This window comes from Eublepharis macularius, chromosome 7 (genome assembly GCF_028583425.1).
Source record: "Eublepharis macularius isolate TG4126 chromosome 7, MPM_Emac_v1.0, whole genome shotgun sequence".
Lineage (NCBI taxonomy): Eukaryota > Metazoa > Chordata > Lepidosauria > Squamata > Eublepharidae > Eublepharis > Eublepharis macularius.
The window spans coordinates 112,218,274-112,238,380 of record NC_072796.1 but is presented as its reverse complement, the minus strand read 5'-3'; the positions used below and the strand labels follow the sequence as shown (position 1 = coordinate 112,238,380).

The following is a 20,107-nucleotide window of genomic DNA, read 5'->3' as shown; positions in this document are numbered from 1 at the left end:
GAGGTCTCCTGGCACTAGTATTCAGAGGTTCATTGCCTCTAAATGTGGAGGTTCCCTTTAGTCACCAAACTATTGATAAGACCTATCTTCAATGACTCTGTCTAATCCCCTTTGAAAGCTGTCTGTGCCCATGGCCTTCGCTACATCCTCTGGCAGTGGATTGCAAACTGTAAAGTCCTAGACTCTTCAGCCTTGCCTCATAGGAAAGAAGTTCCATCCCTCAGCCATTTCTGTTGATCTCTTCTGCCCTTTATCCAGGTCTGCAGTGTCCCTTTGGAGATAAAGTGACCAGAATTGCACACAGTATTCCAAATGAGGTCACACCATAGATTTATACAGGGGTATTATAATATTGTCTGTTTTATTTTCAGTTCATTCCCTAATAATCCTGAGCACAGAGTTCGCTGTTTTCACTGCTGTGGCACACTGAGTTGACATGTTCATTGAGTTAGTATCCTTAATTACAAAGGATTGCTAACCTCATCCAAAAGAATATTCTTTCTTTCTTTGAAGATTTGAGTTAGGCCATTTCTCTGAATGGGCTAAATGGGAGAATCTGCCATGCCCATTATTAGCAGCAACATTGCCTATGTTGCACAGTATGGTGGCATCTGGTTGCCAAAATGGGGAGAGCTGCAAAAGGTGCCATTTTGTGGGTCATGTTTCGAAGCTCTATTCTATTGGATGAGGGTTCAAGATACAATAGAAGATTTAAAAAATAGGTATGCAGCAAATTGGCCGCCCTTACTATGAAAAAGCAGTATTCCTATTCAACCACATGACACAGCTTTGTGTGTTTTTGACTCCCAGGAAGATTACCTAGCAACCGATGACATCCTTGTAGACTTCTTTAATGAATTCTTGAGCCTTCCAGTAAGTATTTTGGCCCAAACTTTTCAAATGCTTATTCTGCATTTTAAGAAAACAGTGATTTGCGACATTGTATAGGATAGATGTTAACAACTGTGTCCTTAAAAAGTAGAATAGGTTATTTGTGCAACCGCTCCAGCTTGCCTCCGTGTCACTGTGGATACAAAGCCACACATCTGAGGCATTTGCCCTTGAAACTCACGGAAAACAAAATCTGGTGTTAACTGTGTGAGACAAATTATCTCATACAGAAGACCCCAGAGGTTTTTTAGGCTGAGAGAATAATGCGGCACTCCATGCCAAAGCACCAAAATGAAGTGTCTGTTGAGAAATCCTGATCTCATCATAATTTGATTTTCTCAGGAGAATTTTCTCTCCTCGGCACAATTACAATGTGAACATTTTCTATTTCCACTTTGACTCTGCTGCTACTCATTCAGTATTCAGTTATTCAGTAAGAATGTGACACCCCTGTTAAAAACACTATTATGATTTTGGCCTTTTATTTTTTGTTTGTGACTGTGCTGCTGTTGCCTAGAAACGGGACCCAGGTGTATGTAGGCAAGAGGTTAAATTAAAGAGTAGCATATGACTTGGTGTTACCAACTGCAGGAAACATGGATGAAGGATTGTTTCTCTTTTGATTTATAGAACTTAATTCAGCTAATGTACATTGACACTGGAATGAGATGTCATGGAAGTCTCAAGGATGCCGCCAAAAACAACAGCCCCGCATCTCCCCCTTTTCTCTTCCCCACTGATGTTTAATAATACCAAACATCTGATATTACGTTACTGCCTTGCACATATGCTTGCCCCACAAAACAAGAGTTTGCTTTGGAACCCATCTTGAATTATTTTTTATATTTTTAACCCCTCCCCCCACTTCCTCAAAGGTATTCACACTGGTAGACATATTTTCCCTCCCTCCTTTTCTCCCTCAGAACAGTTGCGTGAGGTAGATTAAACAGAAATAGTAAGTGGTCTTTCAGTGAGCTTCATGGCTAAGGTGGTTTTTGGACAGAAGTTTCATTTAGTCCAACATGCTAACCATACTGCCTTACACATGTCTTATGATATGGGATAATTCTAGGAAATATTAAAAAGAGGGTGCCTGAGCATGTGTATAATTTCTTTCAATCACCACTAAATGCAAGCAGCCCGTACACATCTTGGGTTAGAGACAGCAGATTTTCCAAAAGTATGTGATCTCCAAACAGATTTGATCTCCAGCATCATTCTCATTTAGAAATTAATCACGGACCCCTCAGAAATGGGCTTCTGAGTGAAGGCCTCAGCACATTTGTATGTCAGGGGCAAATGTAGGATGCTGGTTGAAACTCCCCCCACCCCAGAAGTAAGACTAATGTCTACAAAACTTTATTCCAGTATATATCAGGTCATCTTTAAGGTGCTACAAGATAAATCAGATCTGTTTTCCCTGAATGTTAAATGTTCTTATAGTATTCATAATTAATGGAAATTCCATTTAGAGATTCCCATATCCAGCAATAGACTTTTACATTGTTGCCCGTAAAGATTTATCCCCTCATGAGTGACACTTTCTTCTTTGAATGCTCAATTCACCTCTTGGTGGAGAAGACAGAGACTTGAAGTGCAATTTTAAGAACCTTTTCTTGGAATTAAGTCCCCTTGAGTAAGATTCTGAGTGGACCTGCTTAGGATTGCTCTGTTGGACTCAGTCCCTGCCCCCACCTCTCAAACCTGTGATCTACTGTTACTGTTACTGTGTATTGTTGAAGGCTTTCACAGCCGGAGAACGATGGTTGTTGTGGGTTTTCCGGGCTGTATTGCCGTATTGTGGCTGTGGCTGCCATCTTCATGCCAGCCACAGCTGCTGGCGAAACGTCAGGAACTACAATGCCAAGACCACGGCAATACAGCCCGGAAAATCCACAACAACCATTGTTACTGTTACTGTTACTACAATCATTTTCAGTAGTCTGTGTGCAGTGCTGTAGGATGTGACCTTTCCCCTACTGCCCCACTATGCCCTATTTGTATGTGTGAGGCCCAATTTAGATGGGTGAGCTACACACAGAAGCCAGTTGGACTGCGGCATGTGCCTTTGATTAACGTGACTAATCACACTGGAGAAGTCATTGGTTTCCATTCCATTCCTATATATATACCTTGTAATGACTGGTGGTCAAACATTCAAAATGACAATACAATTTATATTTAAAACATTGTTATTGGCATCAGTTTTACTGCATTAAAGGGTCCAGATGTTTTCAATTTATCTAATTGGAATACCTATTGGAAAACGGGTCCTAGAGCTCCATTGCTAGGGGCTGAATTAAAAATAGATACAAGTGATTAATTAATGTTATCCTTGGTTAGTTTTCTATGTAAATATTACAGAACTGAAATTTTCTGGTGTCTGTTCAAATAGTTCCAGATTTTGGAATTTATGTGCTTCATTTGCATGCTCATATTCGCTAACAAGGGTTCAGTGATTTGGAATTAGAAGTTCATTCTATCCACATTTAAATCTGTACATATTGCGAAAGCTGCAGGGTTTTTTCAAAGTCAAGAAATGTTTGTGAACCCTTCCATAACATCTCATTCCTGTGTCAGCATATGTTACACTCAAGTATCTCACCTCAGTATGTTATGTTCGGAATGGATCAGAAACAATTTTGTATGTCTTAAATACAGAAATTTTACAAATAGTCAACAGAGTTTCAAGAAGTATGGATAATAATAACATAATAATAACATTTGATTTATATACCGCTCTTGAGGACAACTTAACACCCACTCAGAGTGGTTTACAAAGTTTGTTATTATTATCCTCACCACAATCACCCTGTGAGGTGGGTGGGGGTTGAGATAGCTCCTTTAACCAGTACACCAAACTGGGATATTGTTATTATTAAAAAAGAAGAAGATAATCAGATCTTCACTGTTCTGAGATTCTTTACATGATGAAGCTCATTGGGTGACTAGTCAATCCCTTTCAGCCTAACCCACCTCACAGGATGGTTGTGTGAGGATAAAACGGGAGAACCATAGCTTGGATCCTCTGGAGCTTTTCTGTGGAAAGAAGGATTTCTGCCGGAAGTGGGCAACTTTCCCCCCTCCCTGTCCCTGCTGCTGCTTAAAATGCCCCCTCAAATGCTGCATCTGGACATTTAGGGATATTATTTCTCAGGGAATGTTGGCTGTAGTTGGAAGCGAGAAGCAGCTCTGTGGGCAAAAATCCTACACAGAGAAAAGCTCTGGTGGATCTAAGCTGATGTAAGCCTCCCTGAGCATCTTGGTGGAAAGGTGGATAAATGCGAGACGGCTCTGATGGAAATTAATTGGGAAGAGACAAGAAGGCATGAATAGGTATAAATGTTTTGTGCATGAGTGCATAGGAGCTTAGAGGACAACTTAAACGTATGAAGTTGCCTTATACTAAATCAGACCAGAGCTTTTTTTCTGGGAAAAGAGGTGGTGGAACTCAGTGGGTTGCCAGCACAGGGAGCAACTCTTGGCGGGAGGTGGTGCCCCTGGTACCACATGTGCATGCGCAAAGTGCACGCATGTTCCCAGGGCCAATAATGTCACTTTGGGTCAGCTGGAACAAGGGGGGAGTTTTTAAAAGTTTAAATCACCCTCAGCGAAAATGGTCACATGGTTGGTGGCCCCGCCCCCTGATCTCCAGACAGAGGAGAGTTTAGATTGCCCTCTTCTCCAGCAGCGCAGAGGGTAATCTAAACTCCCCTCTGTCTGGAGATCAGGGGGTGGGGCCACCAGCCATGTGACCATTTTCAAGAGGTTCCGGAATTCCGTTCCACCGTGTTCCAGCTGAAAAAAGCCCTGAATCAGACCATCCGTCTATCAAAGTCCGTATGGTCTGCTTGGACTGGAAGTGGCTCCCCTGGGTCTCCGGCAGAGGTCTTCTACTGCTTCCTTAATCATTTTAACTAGTGCCAGAGATTGAACCTGGGACCTGAGCCAAGTCCCTTTCCCAAGTTTGTAGTTTGAGATACATACTGAAGATTTATCAAGCTCAAAAAAAAGGTGTGCAATTTTGGAAAATTAGGAAAAATAATGCAGCCTTCCGCTGAATTTGGAGAGTGAAAGTAAAATTAAGAATTATAAACCAATCCCTAAAATAGATAATTTTACTCAAACAATACAGTACTGTAACTGTTGTTGATCTTGCTCTTTTAAACTTTTTAATAGGCTTTTTCAGAACCAATAAAATTTAATCCTAATTACGGAGTTTTTGAAGTTGTTAATGATGATCCTCAGCATTTGGAAGATCAGCTGAAAAAGATGTTAAGAGAACAGAAACCACGGAATCCCATTTATGATGTTACAAGACCAAAGTCAGATGCTCCAGTTTTTAAAGACACTTGCCCTCCCCCTCAAGACTTAAATTTTGACCCAAATTATGTAGCTAAGGTAAGAATTTGTTTTGTAACTGTCTTCTTCTGTTGTTATTCCATACTTAAGTAGCATTTTTATGATGTGGAGTGTTGTATACACCAGCACTACCAGAGCTGGATCTAATTTTAAGTAGGACTGCAATGTTTATTTGATTAATTGGTTACAAACTTATGATGAAGGATAAAGATGGCTTCAGTTGTGGGTAGGCGATTTTTATCTATATCTTTTATCTATGGATAGATTAATAGATAGGTGGGTAGCTGACCTAGTCTTAAAAAAATAGCATTGCTCCAGTCTCACACTAAAAAGAATACTTTTTATCAGAATGATCATTTTATTCATATGCATATGGAAGCAAAACACTCAGGGATCAGGAGGAATCCCTTCATCCCAGGTTGAGGAGCTGCCACCATTTTTGTCTAGCTTACCCTAAACTCAGTGACTGTGAAAATAAAGTCTCAAGTCGTATTGGATGCTAACTTGGAAGTCAGCCCTGCAAGGTAAAGCACTTGTTTGCTGATTTTCAGCAAAACAGTTATATGATAGCCTGGTCAATTGGACAAGGTGCTGGTTTCACATTGAAGCCCATGCCAATGTAACACCACTGGAGTTGCCAGGTCCCCTTACCCTCCTGCTTGTGAGGGTGGGGGACCCTGCCCTTACCTTTTCAATTCCCTTGCACATGCACATAGAGTGTGCTGGCTGCTGGTGCGATGACATTAGTTTCAGGAGTGACGTTATAGCACAGAGCATGGGAACCCTCCTATGGCTTGCACAATGATGTCACTCCCATTCAGGATTAAAGAATATTTTGTTTATTACAGTTTTGCATAAAAGATTAGCTGGTCAAAAAGTGTGCAAGACATGGTTGCCGGTCCCTCAGTGGAGGCAGAGGATTCCCTGCTCCCAGCCTCCTCCTCCTGCTATCACTCACCTGGCCAGTGGAGGAAAAGGCGTGGGAATGGAACTTCTGGGGCATCACTCCTGGGAGTGACATCATTGCACGGGCCCTGGGAGTGCTCCTGGGCTTCGTGCTGGGCAGATTCAGCCCATTTGGGGGCCCAAATTGGCCCGGCACAAAATCTGGGAGCACTCCTGGGGCCTGTGCATTGATTTCACTCCTGGAAGTGACATCATCGTGCTGTGTAGGGAGCACGTCCTGGGAGGCCTGTTCCTTTGCCTTTGCCCCCCTGCAGGCCAGGTGAGTGGTGGTGGGGGGAGGGGCTGAGAGTGAAGAATTCCCTGCCCCCACTGGGGAACCCGCAACCTTAAACACCACTCAGGATTAAAGAATATTTTGTTTATTACAGTTTTGCATAAAGATTAACTAGTCAAAAAGTGTGCAAAACATAGGGTTGCTGGTCCCCTGATGGGGGTGGAGGATCGCCCACTCGCAGCCTCCTCCCTCCGCAACCACTCACCTGGCTGGCAGAGGAAAAGATGCAGGAATGGGGTTCCTGGGGTGCGCTTCTGGCGCGGTATGACGTCACTCCTGTGAGTGAATATCTTCTCAAAGACCTAGGGAGTGCTCCCAGGCTTTGTGCTGGGCTGATTTGGCTTGGGCCCGAATTGGCCTGGCACAAAGCCTGGGAGCATTCCGAGGCCCGTAGGAAGACTCCAAAGGTAAGTGCCGAGTCCCCCTTCCTCCCGCTGGGAGGGTAAGGGGATCTGGCAACCCTATCAGGACAGGATGAATAAATTAATAAAGGCTGATTAAACCCAAGTTACTAAATATACCTGGCACAGTTCTTTGCCAACTATACAAAATGTTACCTTGCAAAGTTTATGCTGTAGCAAGCAACAAAGTTCCAACCAGAATACAGTGGTCCTGGGGCCAACTCTCTGTTGGAATGATGGTCCGAGAACAAAGATCCATAATGAAACTTCATTTTTATCCCATGTTGGGCAGCTACATGGGCATACTTTAAGAACCAATTAAGGCCTTGCTAGGACACATGGTCATGGCTCTGTGCAGTTGAGTCATGCTACACATCAGAGCAATTACCCTGAGCTGAGTTCTGATAAGGTTAACAACATGAAATGCAGGGGAGAAATCTTCCTCTGACCATTGGACCTTGGTGCCTGTATGACCTCACTTGCACCTGTATTCCACAAAACATGGCTGGTTATCCCTCTCTGAGTACTGCTTTGCTTTAGTTTCACTGAGTTACCTAGAATCTTTCCTTGGGCCCAGCCAGGCAGACTTGCCTTAGCATATACTTTCACCAAGAAGTAGGCCTGGTTCTTAACATCCTGCAACCTGAAATTTGGTTCAGATGAACATACAGATATTTTTGCACATTCCCCAACATTTGACATACTAAGGAAACAGATTTTAGCCTTTCCCACTATCGTGATCCAAAAGCCATAAGAAGCCTATTGCAACAGAATGGTCCTTCGTGTCTGTGAACTGCATTATGCAATCCATGGCCAATGTAATTTTTTTTTTTTGATGCACTGAGGCCTTGTTTAGAAAGATGCTTGCCTCTTCTCCTCTGCAGAAGTTCATGGGCCCTAAAAAAAAAACATTTCCCATGCCATGCTATAGGAAAGAATGAAGATTACTGAATAAGGGTACTTTTTGGATTTCACTCAGACTTTTGGGAACAATTTCATGCCGCTTAAAGTGGACTCAGACAAATCCTGTTGTCTTTGCTGTTTTCTCTATTGTTGCTGCCTCTGCTTAGGAGCCAAAACAAATCCAGTTTGTTTCTTTGCAAGTAATCTGTAATGGCAAACAAGCTTTCTTGAGTAACAGCTTCCGCACCCCTTCCAGTTCTCTCTGATGGTATGTAGCCACCAGAGAATATTGGTTGTGCGTCAGTTGGAGTAGGTAATTCCTCTTACCTCTTTTCTCCACCAGGCCTCTTCCACACCCGTGCAACAAGGTCTGCATGCCTAATGATGATGCTGTGCTCTCAAGTCACAGCTGACTTATGGCGACCCCTCCTGGGGTTTTTAAGGCAACAAATGAGCAGAGATGGTTTGCCATTGCCTTCCTCTGCATAACCATCCTGTTCTTCCTTGGTGGTCTCTTATGCAAGTACTAACCATGGCGCTTACCCTGCTTTGTTTCCAAGCCCTAATGAGCTCAGGCTAGCCTGGGCTATTCAGGCAGCTGCATGCCCCTTCAGGCTTTCCAAAGTCTTGCAAGATTGCCAGGGCAACCAAAAAATAGCCAAACATTTGCAAGGGGAAGGAATATCACAAGAGTTTGGAAAGCCCTGTAGGGCATGAGTGGCTTGGTGTGCTGGCTTTAAGGAAGCACAGGAGAACAAGGAGGTTGCTCCTGTTCTTAGGGAGGAGAAGAGAGGTGAGGTGGAGCAGAGACGAGGATGAGGAAGAAAAAACAGTAGCCTTAAATACTGGTTTTAGGAGACAAAATGCCTTGAGCTGCCACTGGCCTCAGCCAATCTGATTAGACTAATGTTTATTATTGTTCCAAGAAAGGGGAAGCTATTTTTCTAGACTGTCTCTCTACACAAGACATTTTACACTGGGATGCTCAAGTGTAGGGAGACGCAATGTTAGCTTAGGAAGTGTAGGGGAGGTGAAATTGACAGAGCCTTCAGGGAGGCAAATATGAAATTAACAAACCGTCTGAGGAGCAATCTCCCCCAGCTCTGTCCTTTTTAAACTACACTTCCTGGCTACGTTGCATCTCCCTACACTTGAGCATCCCTGGCCGTTTCCAGACGGCTCCCCGCCTCGCGAAACGTCGCGCGTCGTCGCGCGTCGTTGCGCAGAAAACGCGAAATATCGCGTTTTCTCGCGCGAGTTTTGCGCGACGTCGCGCAAAACTCACGCGAGAAAACGCGATATTTCGCGTTTTCTGCGCAACGACGCGCGACGACGCGCGACGTTTCGCGAGGCAGGGGGCCGTCTGGAAACGGCCCCTGTGTAAGATGTCTCATGTAGAGAGACTCTAAAACTAGTGTTTTTTAAACCAGCATTTTTCAAGGAGCTGTTTTCAGAGTGGCTTATTTGAAGAACCTCATGCCTGTCTGCTATAGAATCCCAGAATGTTACAGTGGATTCTGGGGCATGTTCTAGAGCGTACCATTGGTTCGTTCAGGACATAGATCACTGTTACCCACATAAATTTATTTCATTATAAAAACTTTAGACTGTTTTATTCCAGAAAGTATGCTGAGTGGTATATGGCAGAACTGTTAAAATTCACAGTGCTAAGAATAGCACATGGGAAAATAAAAAAAGTATAAAACACTATAATTGAAACAACAGAATGAATAATTATAAAGCACAGATAATACAATCAGATGACAAAAAAAACCCCCAGCACTGGAAGTGTGACCTAGAATACCCCTTCTGCTTCCTTTCGTGAGAAAGACGATTGGGAAGGATTGAGATGGGAAACAGTAATAAATTCTGTGCCGTTTCTGATCCCTGAAAAATTTCCAGGAGTCTTGGAAACACATAGAGAAAACTTCTAGCTCAAACTTCAAGCAAATATATTTGTTAATTTATGTGATAAATAGAAGTTAAGGAGGATTAATTTTAGGTTTTCTTTTCATAGTATCTGAATCGAGAGCAGGCCATTAACTGGGTTAAAAAAGAAAGATTTCCAGCGTTTCTAGAAAGTGATTGTTACTTTGAATACAGGTAACTACAACTTTTAATCAGAAAGTAGGTTTTAAAATGGTAAATGCTAAAAAAAACTTGATTTCAGACTTTTTCTTTTTGCCTCACTCACATAATTTTAATGACTTCTGCAAGTAATCATAATGAAACTAATGCTATTTTTATAGCTTCTCACTCTGTAATTTTTAAAGGCGGTAATAATTTATTGCCTGTACATGATGTTCCATACTTAATTATTACCAAACTTTACTGGTATGTATGTGTTTAATCAAATAATCTCTCCCACAGCATTCCCATATTTTACCAAAGCTATCTGCATATCTATATGCCTTTCTTAAAACCGGGGCTGCAATGAGTTGATTTGATTACAATATTTTGATCTGTTGAAAAAGTGTCCCTAATTAATCAAGCAGTAGATTTAAAAAAAAATTACTTTAATGTTAATTGTTAGTTTAGAAGAGGTATTTCCCTTCTAAGGAATGCTTCTTGCAAGATGATGCCTGCTGTGACACATCAGTGCATCTAAAAACAAAGGAATAATTTTCTTTCCAAACTATTTTATTAGTATGCAGATTTAATCAGTGGGCTGTATCTAGCCAGCCTTTTTGCTTCCAAATAAAGAATGAAGGGTTCTCTTTCACTTTCAAACTGTGCTACTGGGGATCTCCGAACCTGCATGGACAAAAGATGTGTGGGATGGGAAATGCGGTAAGGAAGGGACTTGGGCAAGATTGAATGAAAAGGCTGGCTGGGTCTAATCCAGACCAATCTATTCAAACATCAGTTTCAAGTCTTGGTTAAGAGTAAACTCTGTGGAACAAGAGTGGGGGGGGGGGACTTTGTGGAAGAGAAGGATGGGGGAGCCCCGGTCCCTCATCAAAGGGAATATGGGCTCCCTTCTCAGTCCTCAGGGGGCAGGCTGTAGCTCAATGGAAGAGCCTCTACTTTGTGGCAGAAGCTCCCAGATACAATCCTTAGCATTTCTTGTTAAAAAGACTTGGCAATAGGTGATGCGAAAGACCTTTTTCTACCTGAGGCCCTGGAAAGCAGCTGCTAGTCTGAGTAGACAGTACGGATCTTGATGGGCCAGCGTTCTGAGTCCATATAAGGCAGCTTCATGTGTGACCATCATGCAGGGCTTTTTTTCAGCTGGAACGCGGTGGAACGGAGTTCCGGAACCTCTTGAAAATGGTCATATGGCTGGTGGCCCCGCCCCCTGATCTCCAGACAGAGGGGAGTTTAGATTGCCCTCCGTGTCAAGCGGAGCGGAGGGCAATCTAAACTCCCCTCTGTCTGGAGATCAGGGGGCGGGGCCACCAGCCATGTGACCATTTTCTCCAAGAGCAACCCACTGAGTTCCATCACCTCTTTTCCCAGAAAAAAGGCCCTGCCATCATGTATATGTGACCTTAGATAAGGGATCTGGGAGTGTTACTTCGAGACCAACTCTAGGTGTTTTTTGCACATGAAGCTTGAGTTAGCTTTGGTTTAAATCTAGCAGTAATACTATTGTAAAATCTGTATTTGCTACAATGCAGATTTAAGTTCTGTTTTGCATTCTACCCTACGTTAATCGTATTAACATGGATTTTAAAAAACCCAATTAAGGTCACTTCTTTGTCACCCATCTGTAGGTTAGCTAAACTTATATCGCAAGTGGAATGGAGCAAAACTGGCATCAATTTTATTATAGATAAAAAATATTATCCTTGGTTCAAAAAAAGCCCACCACCATCTGAGGGCCCTGAAGAAGACGAAGATGACTTAATTATGAAAAAATTCTACGTCTCTCTTGGTCAGGTAAAACAAGCTCAGCTCAGTTGTTTGAGAATAGATGTATACTCATGGAATGGGATCTCCTTCTGTTATCTTCTTGTGCTTTGAAACAGTTGCAGGATAGGCCCCAAAATGTTGGGTATAGCTTTTCCCACTATCACGATAGAGTTAGGTGAAAAGCTTCATCTGTTGAGCTTTTTCTTGACAAGCAGATATTAAAGGAAAGAGAGCAACCCCCCCCCCCCGATGGTGTCATCCTCCTTATGGATTAGGGACATGGGTGTGGAAACATTTCTCACTGTTGGTCATGGTATATGAGCAGGGCTTTTTTTCTGGGGAAAGAGGTGATGGAACTCAGTTGGTTGTCCTCAGAGAAAATGGTCACATGGCTGGTGGCCCCGCCCCCGATCTCCAGACAGAAGAGAGTTTAGATTGCCCTCGGCGGTGTGGAGGGAAATCTAAATTCCCCTCTGTCTGAAGATCAGGGGGCGGGGCCACCAGCCATGTGACCATTTTCAAGAGGTTCCAGAACTCCGTTCCACTGTGTTCCAGCTGAAAAAAAGCCCTGTATATGAGTATGCAAGAACAAAGTTGAATATGAATATTCATGACACCTACAAAATATGGAATTGCATACAGAATATTGAAGGGCCTTTTCAGATCATCTTCACTCAGTGGAACTTTGACATACTGCCAGAGGAGGAGCAAGTTACAGGTTTGCACCGCTCTTCTTTCATCCCTTTACCGTGCATAAAATATAACACCTGAATCAGAAGAAGTTTCCGTGTAGGTGTAGAACAGCCAGTGCCTGAAGACAGCTCTGCCTCCTCTGATGAAGAGCGGCTGGATTCCATGCCTGTCAGTGACCAGCCAGCTGCAGCTGATCAATCAGATGAGGAATCTCAGCCAGAAGGCCAGGAGGTTTCCTCTCCCCACCCAGAATCGACCGTTCAGGATCAGCCAGCTGCCCTATCCCCTCCCAGATCCCCGGACCCATGAGAGCGAGGGGACTTACAGGCCTGATGCAAGTCAGCACGCCTTAGAGCTCAGCACTGGCCCAGCCGTTGCAGGGGAAGGAGGGACTTCATTGGAGGAGACTTGAAGCAGCTGTGTAAGCTTGACACACGACTCGCAGTGCATAAGAGCATGAAGGAGGGGCCCTTCAGCGTGGTTTCAACTCATTCCCTGAGATATTGACTTACTGCTTGCTCTTATCAGACTGCTCCTCCGACTACTGACCTTGGCCTGCCTTCGACAACTCTTGTGTATTACGGACACTGGTTACCCATCTCTGGCACCCTGCCCTGACAGCCGGCTTCCATTATCTGCCAGCATTAACCTTGCAGATGCTGGCACCTGCCTGAAGCATAATAGTAGGATCTACCTTACCTCATGAGGTAGACCTTGTGTGAAAGCAGGTTTTTGACTGCAGGCTCAAGTACATCCTGCTTTCAAATAAACATATTGGGTTGGATCCAACCAGTTTTGCACTTATGAAAAAGGGAAAGAAGGTCCTCTTGGACCATTCAAATAGGCTATACTGAGGATCGTGAGACCAATGTGCACAGAGGCCATGTAGGGAATTGAGCACTGAGTGAAAAAAATTGGCTGGATCCAGCCTAGTATCTCCCAATTCATGCATTCCACTTTATATATGGTGACTGGGTATGGGTTGAAGTAGATAAACCAGAAACCTTATTGGTTGTTCCTATTGTCTCTGGAAGTTAGCATCACTGGAACAAGAGGTGCTGCTTTATCCTACATATTGGCTCAGCTTTTCTTTCTTGAGCATTTACGGAAGCAAGTTAGCTGGAGCAGTTGGGATAATTTCCAGTGTACCTATGCAAAAGCCAGTAGCTCCAGAATGGAAAATGTGAGAGCAGCAAATGCAAACTACAAACATAGTAAGTTCTTAGAGTGAAAGTGCCCATATTTCACAAGACATTTTTCCCTAAGTAGAGAATTTCCTAGTAGAACATAGGACGCATAGAAAGACATATTTATTTGTATTTGTTTTACATCTTTGAGGTTAAAGTTACTCTAAATGCCTGCTAGGCAGCAGTGTGGAACATGCTGTCAAGTGGCAGTCAAGTTATGGCAACACCCCGTAGGGTTTTCACAAACAAACAGAGGTGATTTGCCGTTATGTGCCTCCATGTAACAATCCTAGACGTCATTAGTGGTCTATCCAAGTACTACCCGGGGCCAACCCTGCTTAGCTTCTGAGAATGGCTAGTCTGGGCTATTCAGGTCAGTGCAGTAGCCTTATACATTCAGAGGAACCAAAGCAAACCCAGTGGTAGATGATAATGAATTGTTCAGTGTGAAAATTCTGCACAATGCTGCTGAAATGACTGGTATTAAAGCAGATTAATTAATTTATACTAATTAAGACTTAATTAGTACATCCCAGAGATTGAGACAGGCCAGAATGGAAGGCTGCTGCAGAAAACAGCAGCCCTGTGTCTCGCTCACTTACAGGTGACATCTAGTAACATAAACGATGTCATCTTGTGAGTTTCTCTTTCCCGAGAGGAAGCAGCCAATGAAGTGGAATATTGGACATGCACATTATGCCACATTATACATTTTGTTATTAGACATTTCTGTAGAGAGGAGAAGGAAGGAAGGTGGGGCTGCTGCATTTGTTGAAGACTACGCATGTTCTGTAATATTTAGTTGTAGCCACATTCTTATACAATACCAGAAATGTTTGTGTGAAATATTTACTTACTTATTTAGAAGATTTTTATGCCACCTAGTCAGAGTCCTGCTCAAGATGGCATACAATTAAAATAATAAATTATCAATATAAAAACAAACGCGCCATTAAAATGAGACAAATAGTAAAAACCAATGCATCGTACTGCTTTTTTAAAAGCACATTGATTCAGATTAATTCTGCCTGATGTAACTAGCAGCAGTAGCATTGATATTTGATTTTTGTAGAGCTTAGGAGCAATGTAGTGAATTTATACAACTTCACATACTTACACATACAAATATTGTGCTATTGGATTCTGGGCCGGCGCGTCCATGGAGGCAGGTCCGGCAGCTGCCTCGAGCGCTGAGGTGCCAGAGGGGGCGCCAGGAGTGGGGGCGCTTGCTACACTGGCAGCTGAGCAGGAGGGCTGGGAAGCCACCCATGTGCCACCCCCGCCGCCTGCCGCACCTGGCCTTCAGCTGCTGCACCCGGCTGGGAGCGTGTGCTGGTGGCGCGGCAGCGCAGGGCAGTCTGAGCGGGCAGCCTCCCAGCCCTCTCGCTCAGTTGCCCCGTGCTGTTGCCATTGCCGCTGCCATTGCCTGCACACAGCTATGGGCCAGGCACAGCAGGCGGCCGGGGCGACACGGGGCAACTGAGTGGGAGGGCTGGAAGGCCACCTGCATGCTGTCCCAAGTGCCTGCTGTGCCAATGAGGCCGGCTTGCAGTGGCATGCTGCGTGATGACATCACAGGCAGTGATGTCATCTTGCAGTCTGGGTGTGCACGCATGGGGACAGCAACAGCCCTGAAGTTGCCCCCAGCCTCAGGTGCCAGAAACTCCGGCACCGGCCCTGATTGGATTCCACGTTGTGGCCCCTCTGTTCTACAGAGTCTCCATTAAGATCTTCCACAAAGTTCCAAAGGAATGAAGTGTGAAGGCCTCTCCTCTCAAATCTAGAGCACCAACAAGAACATGACCAAAAGCTTAAAGTATAAGAAACTTAAATCACTGAATGTTTCTTTTAATAGGCTACCATCACACAAACAAAGGACTGGTTTACGCTAGCCAGGCAAAGTCAACACTTGATTACTACAGATTCCATTACTGAGCCTGTGTCATCTTCCCACGTTCATTTTGCTTCTGAGCTGCCAAAGTCTTTTTCGTATCTAGGTAATCTGAACAACATGATTTAAGTGTCAAATAACATATGCTGCCATGCTCTTAACTGTCTCTCCCATACCCCAAGAGGCTGATGTGAATACATACTGGGGTGTGGCTCTGTCCTTGTATGTCTGTGGTGAGAACCAGATGTGCCTAGCATGGGTAGTTAGAAGGGCCACCAGTTCAGTTTCATACCAGAAGTGTATTGCAAAGGAAGTTACACATGGTTGGAGCAAATTTTGCAAGATCTGAAATGTCTGCATATTAGTATGAAATTACTCTCTATAAGAGAGGTTATACGATTGTTGTTTTGTGCTCTGTGCCTTGGGATATGGATGAGCTATAAATATGTAAGCATATAATATATTGTTGAAGGCCTGCTAACATCATCTCCACACATTGACACTGAGAGATCTCTGTCTTTCGGTGCTACACCTCTGAAGATGCCAGTCACAGCTGCTGGCGAAACGTCAGGAACTACAATGACAAGACCACAGCCATACAGCCCAGAAAATCTACAACAAAAAACTAAGCATATAATGTTAGCCATGCTAGCAGGTGGATAACCTGCTGTTTGGGGCTGTTTGCATTCTTTTTGATTGTTTTAATATGTATGACATTATGTAAAGTGTGCTACTTCTGTTAAAAGACTGAACACCAAAGTAAGCATGACACTGGGTTCATGATCAGATTCCTAGATGTGTAATTTAACTTTAAAAAGTAGCTGTGGACCCCACCAGTGGAGATTGGGGTCATGGCATTGGGAAAAGGGGAATTAATTCTTTGCTCTCCTGCCATTCTCTTGATTGGAATGGCCCTCTGGGCTATTTTTAGATCTGATATGGAAAAAAAGATAGAGACGGTATGGTTGCTTGTCTTTATCTCCCTCCCCCCCATCATGGCTTAACGAAGCCAAGGGAAACCATTGCCAGCCATGGAAATGACATGCAGAAAAGCATTAACACCGTTTCTCCCATTGCTATAGCCCTGATCCCATCTCCACTTGCAGTGGTTCCATTTTGCAGTTAAATTACATGTCTAAGGAATCTAACGTGACTGATAGGAGTACTTTGGCATGGGGCGAGGGGAGGCAACCCAAGATGGTTGCTAATAGTAAGCGTACCTTTATTTCTTACATTTTTAACATTAAGTCTGATTAAATCTAGATTTCAGGTATGTTCCAAAAGAACATAGCCTTTCTTCTACAGTTCTTACTGGACGTCTTCATACCATTTATGGTGGTCATTTAGGTAAGTAGTATTTGTAGTAGAGAGCTTTTCTTTGACATTTTGTGTAGGGAGAAATGGAGAGAGAATGGAGTAAAGAAAAGGTTTCATACTCTCTACTCAAGTTGCTGGGAGTTTCAGTGGCAGCCAATTACAGTATAAGTTCCCTGTTTCTTTGTAAATATATAGGATGAGATGAAGAATAGGCACACAGAGTGATGTTACTAGTAGCATTCCAAAATAGTGTCTAGCACTGCCATATTTTAGTAAGCTGTTTCAGATTGCCAGAAACTTCTTAACAGTTTTTTAAAAACTGCTCTGAATAAAATCTCCTCCTTCTCCTCCTCCGTCTCCCTGTCTGTCTCTCCATGTAAATAGAGCAAAACCTTTTGGTTTGAACTCTGACCTGGACAGGTGGGGTGGTACCTGAATTCCAGTGTCTTGGAGCAGGCACCCGCTATATAAGGCCATTTTTAAATGCTTAGTTGTAGACATTTTGCATAACTAGACAGCACGCTCATGCCAGTATCCTGCAGGACTTTGAATCTTGTTCAGTTTTCATGCAGAACTATATTTTTCTAAGGTTAAGCCACACCGTTCTTCTACAGCACTTCTTCAAGCCAGGAACAGCATCGATGAAGGCAATTCCGTGTCACTTCCGGAGACTCCTTCGCACACTGTGCTAAGAGCATACCTGGGGCAGGATTGGAGCACTGGTTCTCAGGAGGGAGACGATGCAGAATTGCATAGTGGAGAAGAACTTGCTTTTCGGACAGTGTATGACTTTACATTAGCCTATGTTCATTATATACTGAGAAACTCTTTTGAGGTGGTCAGTGGAGAGCAGCCTGTTACCAGCTCATTTGATACAGATTTCCAGAATGTGACCAGAGTGTTTATACAGGAGATAGCAGACAGTCAACCTTGCAGGGAACCACCACTGGAGAAACCTCTGGAGAAGCCTGAGCTCGTCGGAAGTAATTTAGAAGATGAGGAAAGCAAAATGAGCATCAGTTTAAAATCTGAGAAAGATAACTCAGAAGCCAGGGCTTCCTGGTGCCTCAGTCACAAGACCTATGATATTGGCAGCAGAAATGAGTTCGAAAGGTTCAAAAGGTTCATCAAAGGATCGTTGGGAGAAAGGTATTGGTGGCTCTGGATAGACATTGAAAGGCTGAAAGTTCTGAAGGATCACAAGAGGCAGAAAAGGTATTTCTTGTTTCTAATACTTACAAACAAGCAGGTCTGTTAACAAATGAAGCTGCAGGCTCAGTTAAGCGGTGAGTTATAATTTTAATGAAGTGTTTATCAAGGACTTACTTGTAGGTTCAAGGCAGTTTACAATGATTAAAGAATAACAATTTATTTGTACATTAATATAATAATACACAGCAGAGGCAAATTTTACTATTACTTTCTGAGCATCTTTATAATACCATATTATGAGGTGATATAGGTAAGGTCAGGAAGGTTCCCACTCTCCTGGCATCACAAAAATATGCAAAGCTGAATGGTTCAGGAGGGTACTAACAGAACTGATTCACTTGAAGAAAGGGCTATACTACTGTATATAGTACATACTGTCTGTTGCTGTATGTATTATCCTATTATGTAATTGTTTAATATGGCATGTTAATACTTGCATGTTTTGTTTCAACTTTGTTCCAGGTTTTTAACTCTGTTTTAAATTTCCTCATCCTAATCCTATTACCTTGCTTATTGGATACCCCATCCTTTTGACTTATATTATGTAATCCACCTTGAGTCTTAGAAAAGGTGGACTGTAAATAACGTAATAATAAATATTTTGCTAAAGGCCCAGTAGTTTTGGCAGATAGTGGAGAGAGTGGTGTGTATGTGTGGAGATGTCCAGGATTGTATAGTTCCACTTCCCTTTTGCACCATCTACCCATCAGTGAGCTGTTGCCTCCAGTGGAGCAAATCTAGCCTTACCCCTCCTTCCCTCCAATCCAACATGGCCTCTACACTCTGAGGTAAGTTCCTGTATGGGTAAGGAAAGGAGCAGCAATTCATCAAGGAACTGACCTTTCCCCCTCAAAGAAATTCAGAGGTGGATTTAGTTAGACAGAATCACTAACCCTCATAGTAATTAAGAAGTCTACTTAACAGGACCATCCCAAGCAGAGTTTTGCTCTTCTAAGTTCACTGAAGTCAATGTGCTTAGAAATGTGTAACTCTGCTTTAAGATGGCACTCTAGAGGCCCTTGCAGAATTAACAAATATGTTAACAAGAATTGGACCTTTCTCAAAATTAGATTTTTTAAGGCATGTTTTCACCGAAGTACTATTTTTTCATGACCCACCATTTCTCAGAAGATTGCTCTGCTACTCTTTGTTGTTCAGCACCCAAGGAGCAGCAGCCGCTTTACTAGTAAGTAACCACCTTATCTGGATGCATAGTGAGGTGTGGTTTTTCTCAAATATACACCTTATGTCATGACTTCTATTTTGGGAAAAGAATACTTCTGTCTTCTGTTGTAAGGAGTTTAATTTGAAAATGTTATTTGCCCATGACCGTTTCTTGATTTGTTGGGATTAAGTATTTTGAATTATTAACATATGGGCGTATGTGCATATTGTGTGTGTGTTTTCCTTCATTCAAGACAGCTTGACCGAATGAAAAAAATCTACTTTGTGAGCAATGGAGATTATTACCTTACCTCTGAGGTTTTGTTTAAACTAAATCTGCTGGATGGAGATAACTGGCACATGCATCACTTAAGACATATCCAGTCTGATGTAGTGAAACCCTTGCTTCTCTACTGGTAAGAGGAGGAAATAGGAATTTGATCCAGTTCTGGTCCCTTCCCCGTTGTAAAAGAAACTGCAATTGGGGTGGAGGTGGGGGAGAAAAAAGAGATTTATGGTACTATCTTAAGACTTTCTTGATAACCGACTAAATATTTAAGTTAGTTTTTCAATTGATAGGCTAATGCACCATTACTAATGCACCATTTCAAATGATGTGCTAATGCACCTTATTACTACTACTACTACTACTACTACTACTACTACTACTACATGCAGGGTCATTTTCCTTTTGGGTAAATAAGGTAAATCAATCATATGTTAAACAGAAACATTGGTAGATGGGGAGGGACTGTGGCTGAGTGGAAAAGCATCTGCTTTGCAGAAAGTCCCAGGTTTTATCCCTGGCATCTTCACTTAAAAGGACTACATTGTAGGTGATATGAAAGAACTCTGCCTGAGACCCTGGGAACTGTTGCCAGTATAAGTAGGCAATATTGACCTTGATGGACTGATTCAGTATATGGCAGCATGAGCATGTGTATCATGTGTGATAGCTTCCTCAAGACAATAGCCCCAATACTGGATTGGA

At 42.9% G+C, this 20,107-nt stretch overlaps 1 protein-coding gene across 1 annotated transcript in view; it reads left to right on the top strand.

Moving 5' to 3' along the window:
* Positions 1 to 20,107, top strand: part of RGS22 (regulator of G protein signaling 22) — a 102,413-nt gene that overhangs the window by 8,005 nt on the left and 74,301 nt on the right. The window contains exons 3-10 of the mRNA XM_054985761.1: positions 811 to 873; positions 5,071 to 5,292; positions 9,815 to 9,900; positions 11,514 to 11,679; positions 15,388 to 15,529; positions 16,687 to 16,770; positions 17,355 to 17,955; positions 19,371 to 19,532. Of these exons, the coding sequence (XP_054841736.1) occupies positions 811 to 873; positions 5,071 to 5,292; positions 9,815 to 9,900; positions 11,514 to 11,679; positions 15,388 to 15,529; positions 16,687 to 16,770; positions 17,355 to 17,955; positions 19,371 to 19,532 (1,526 nt within the window). The remainder of the gene's footprint in view (positions 1 to 810; positions 874 to 5,070; positions 5,293 to 9,814; positions 9,901 to 11,513; positions 11,680 to 15,387; positions 15,530 to 16,686; positions 16,771 to 17,354; positions 17,956 to 19,370; positions 19,533 to 20,107) is intronic.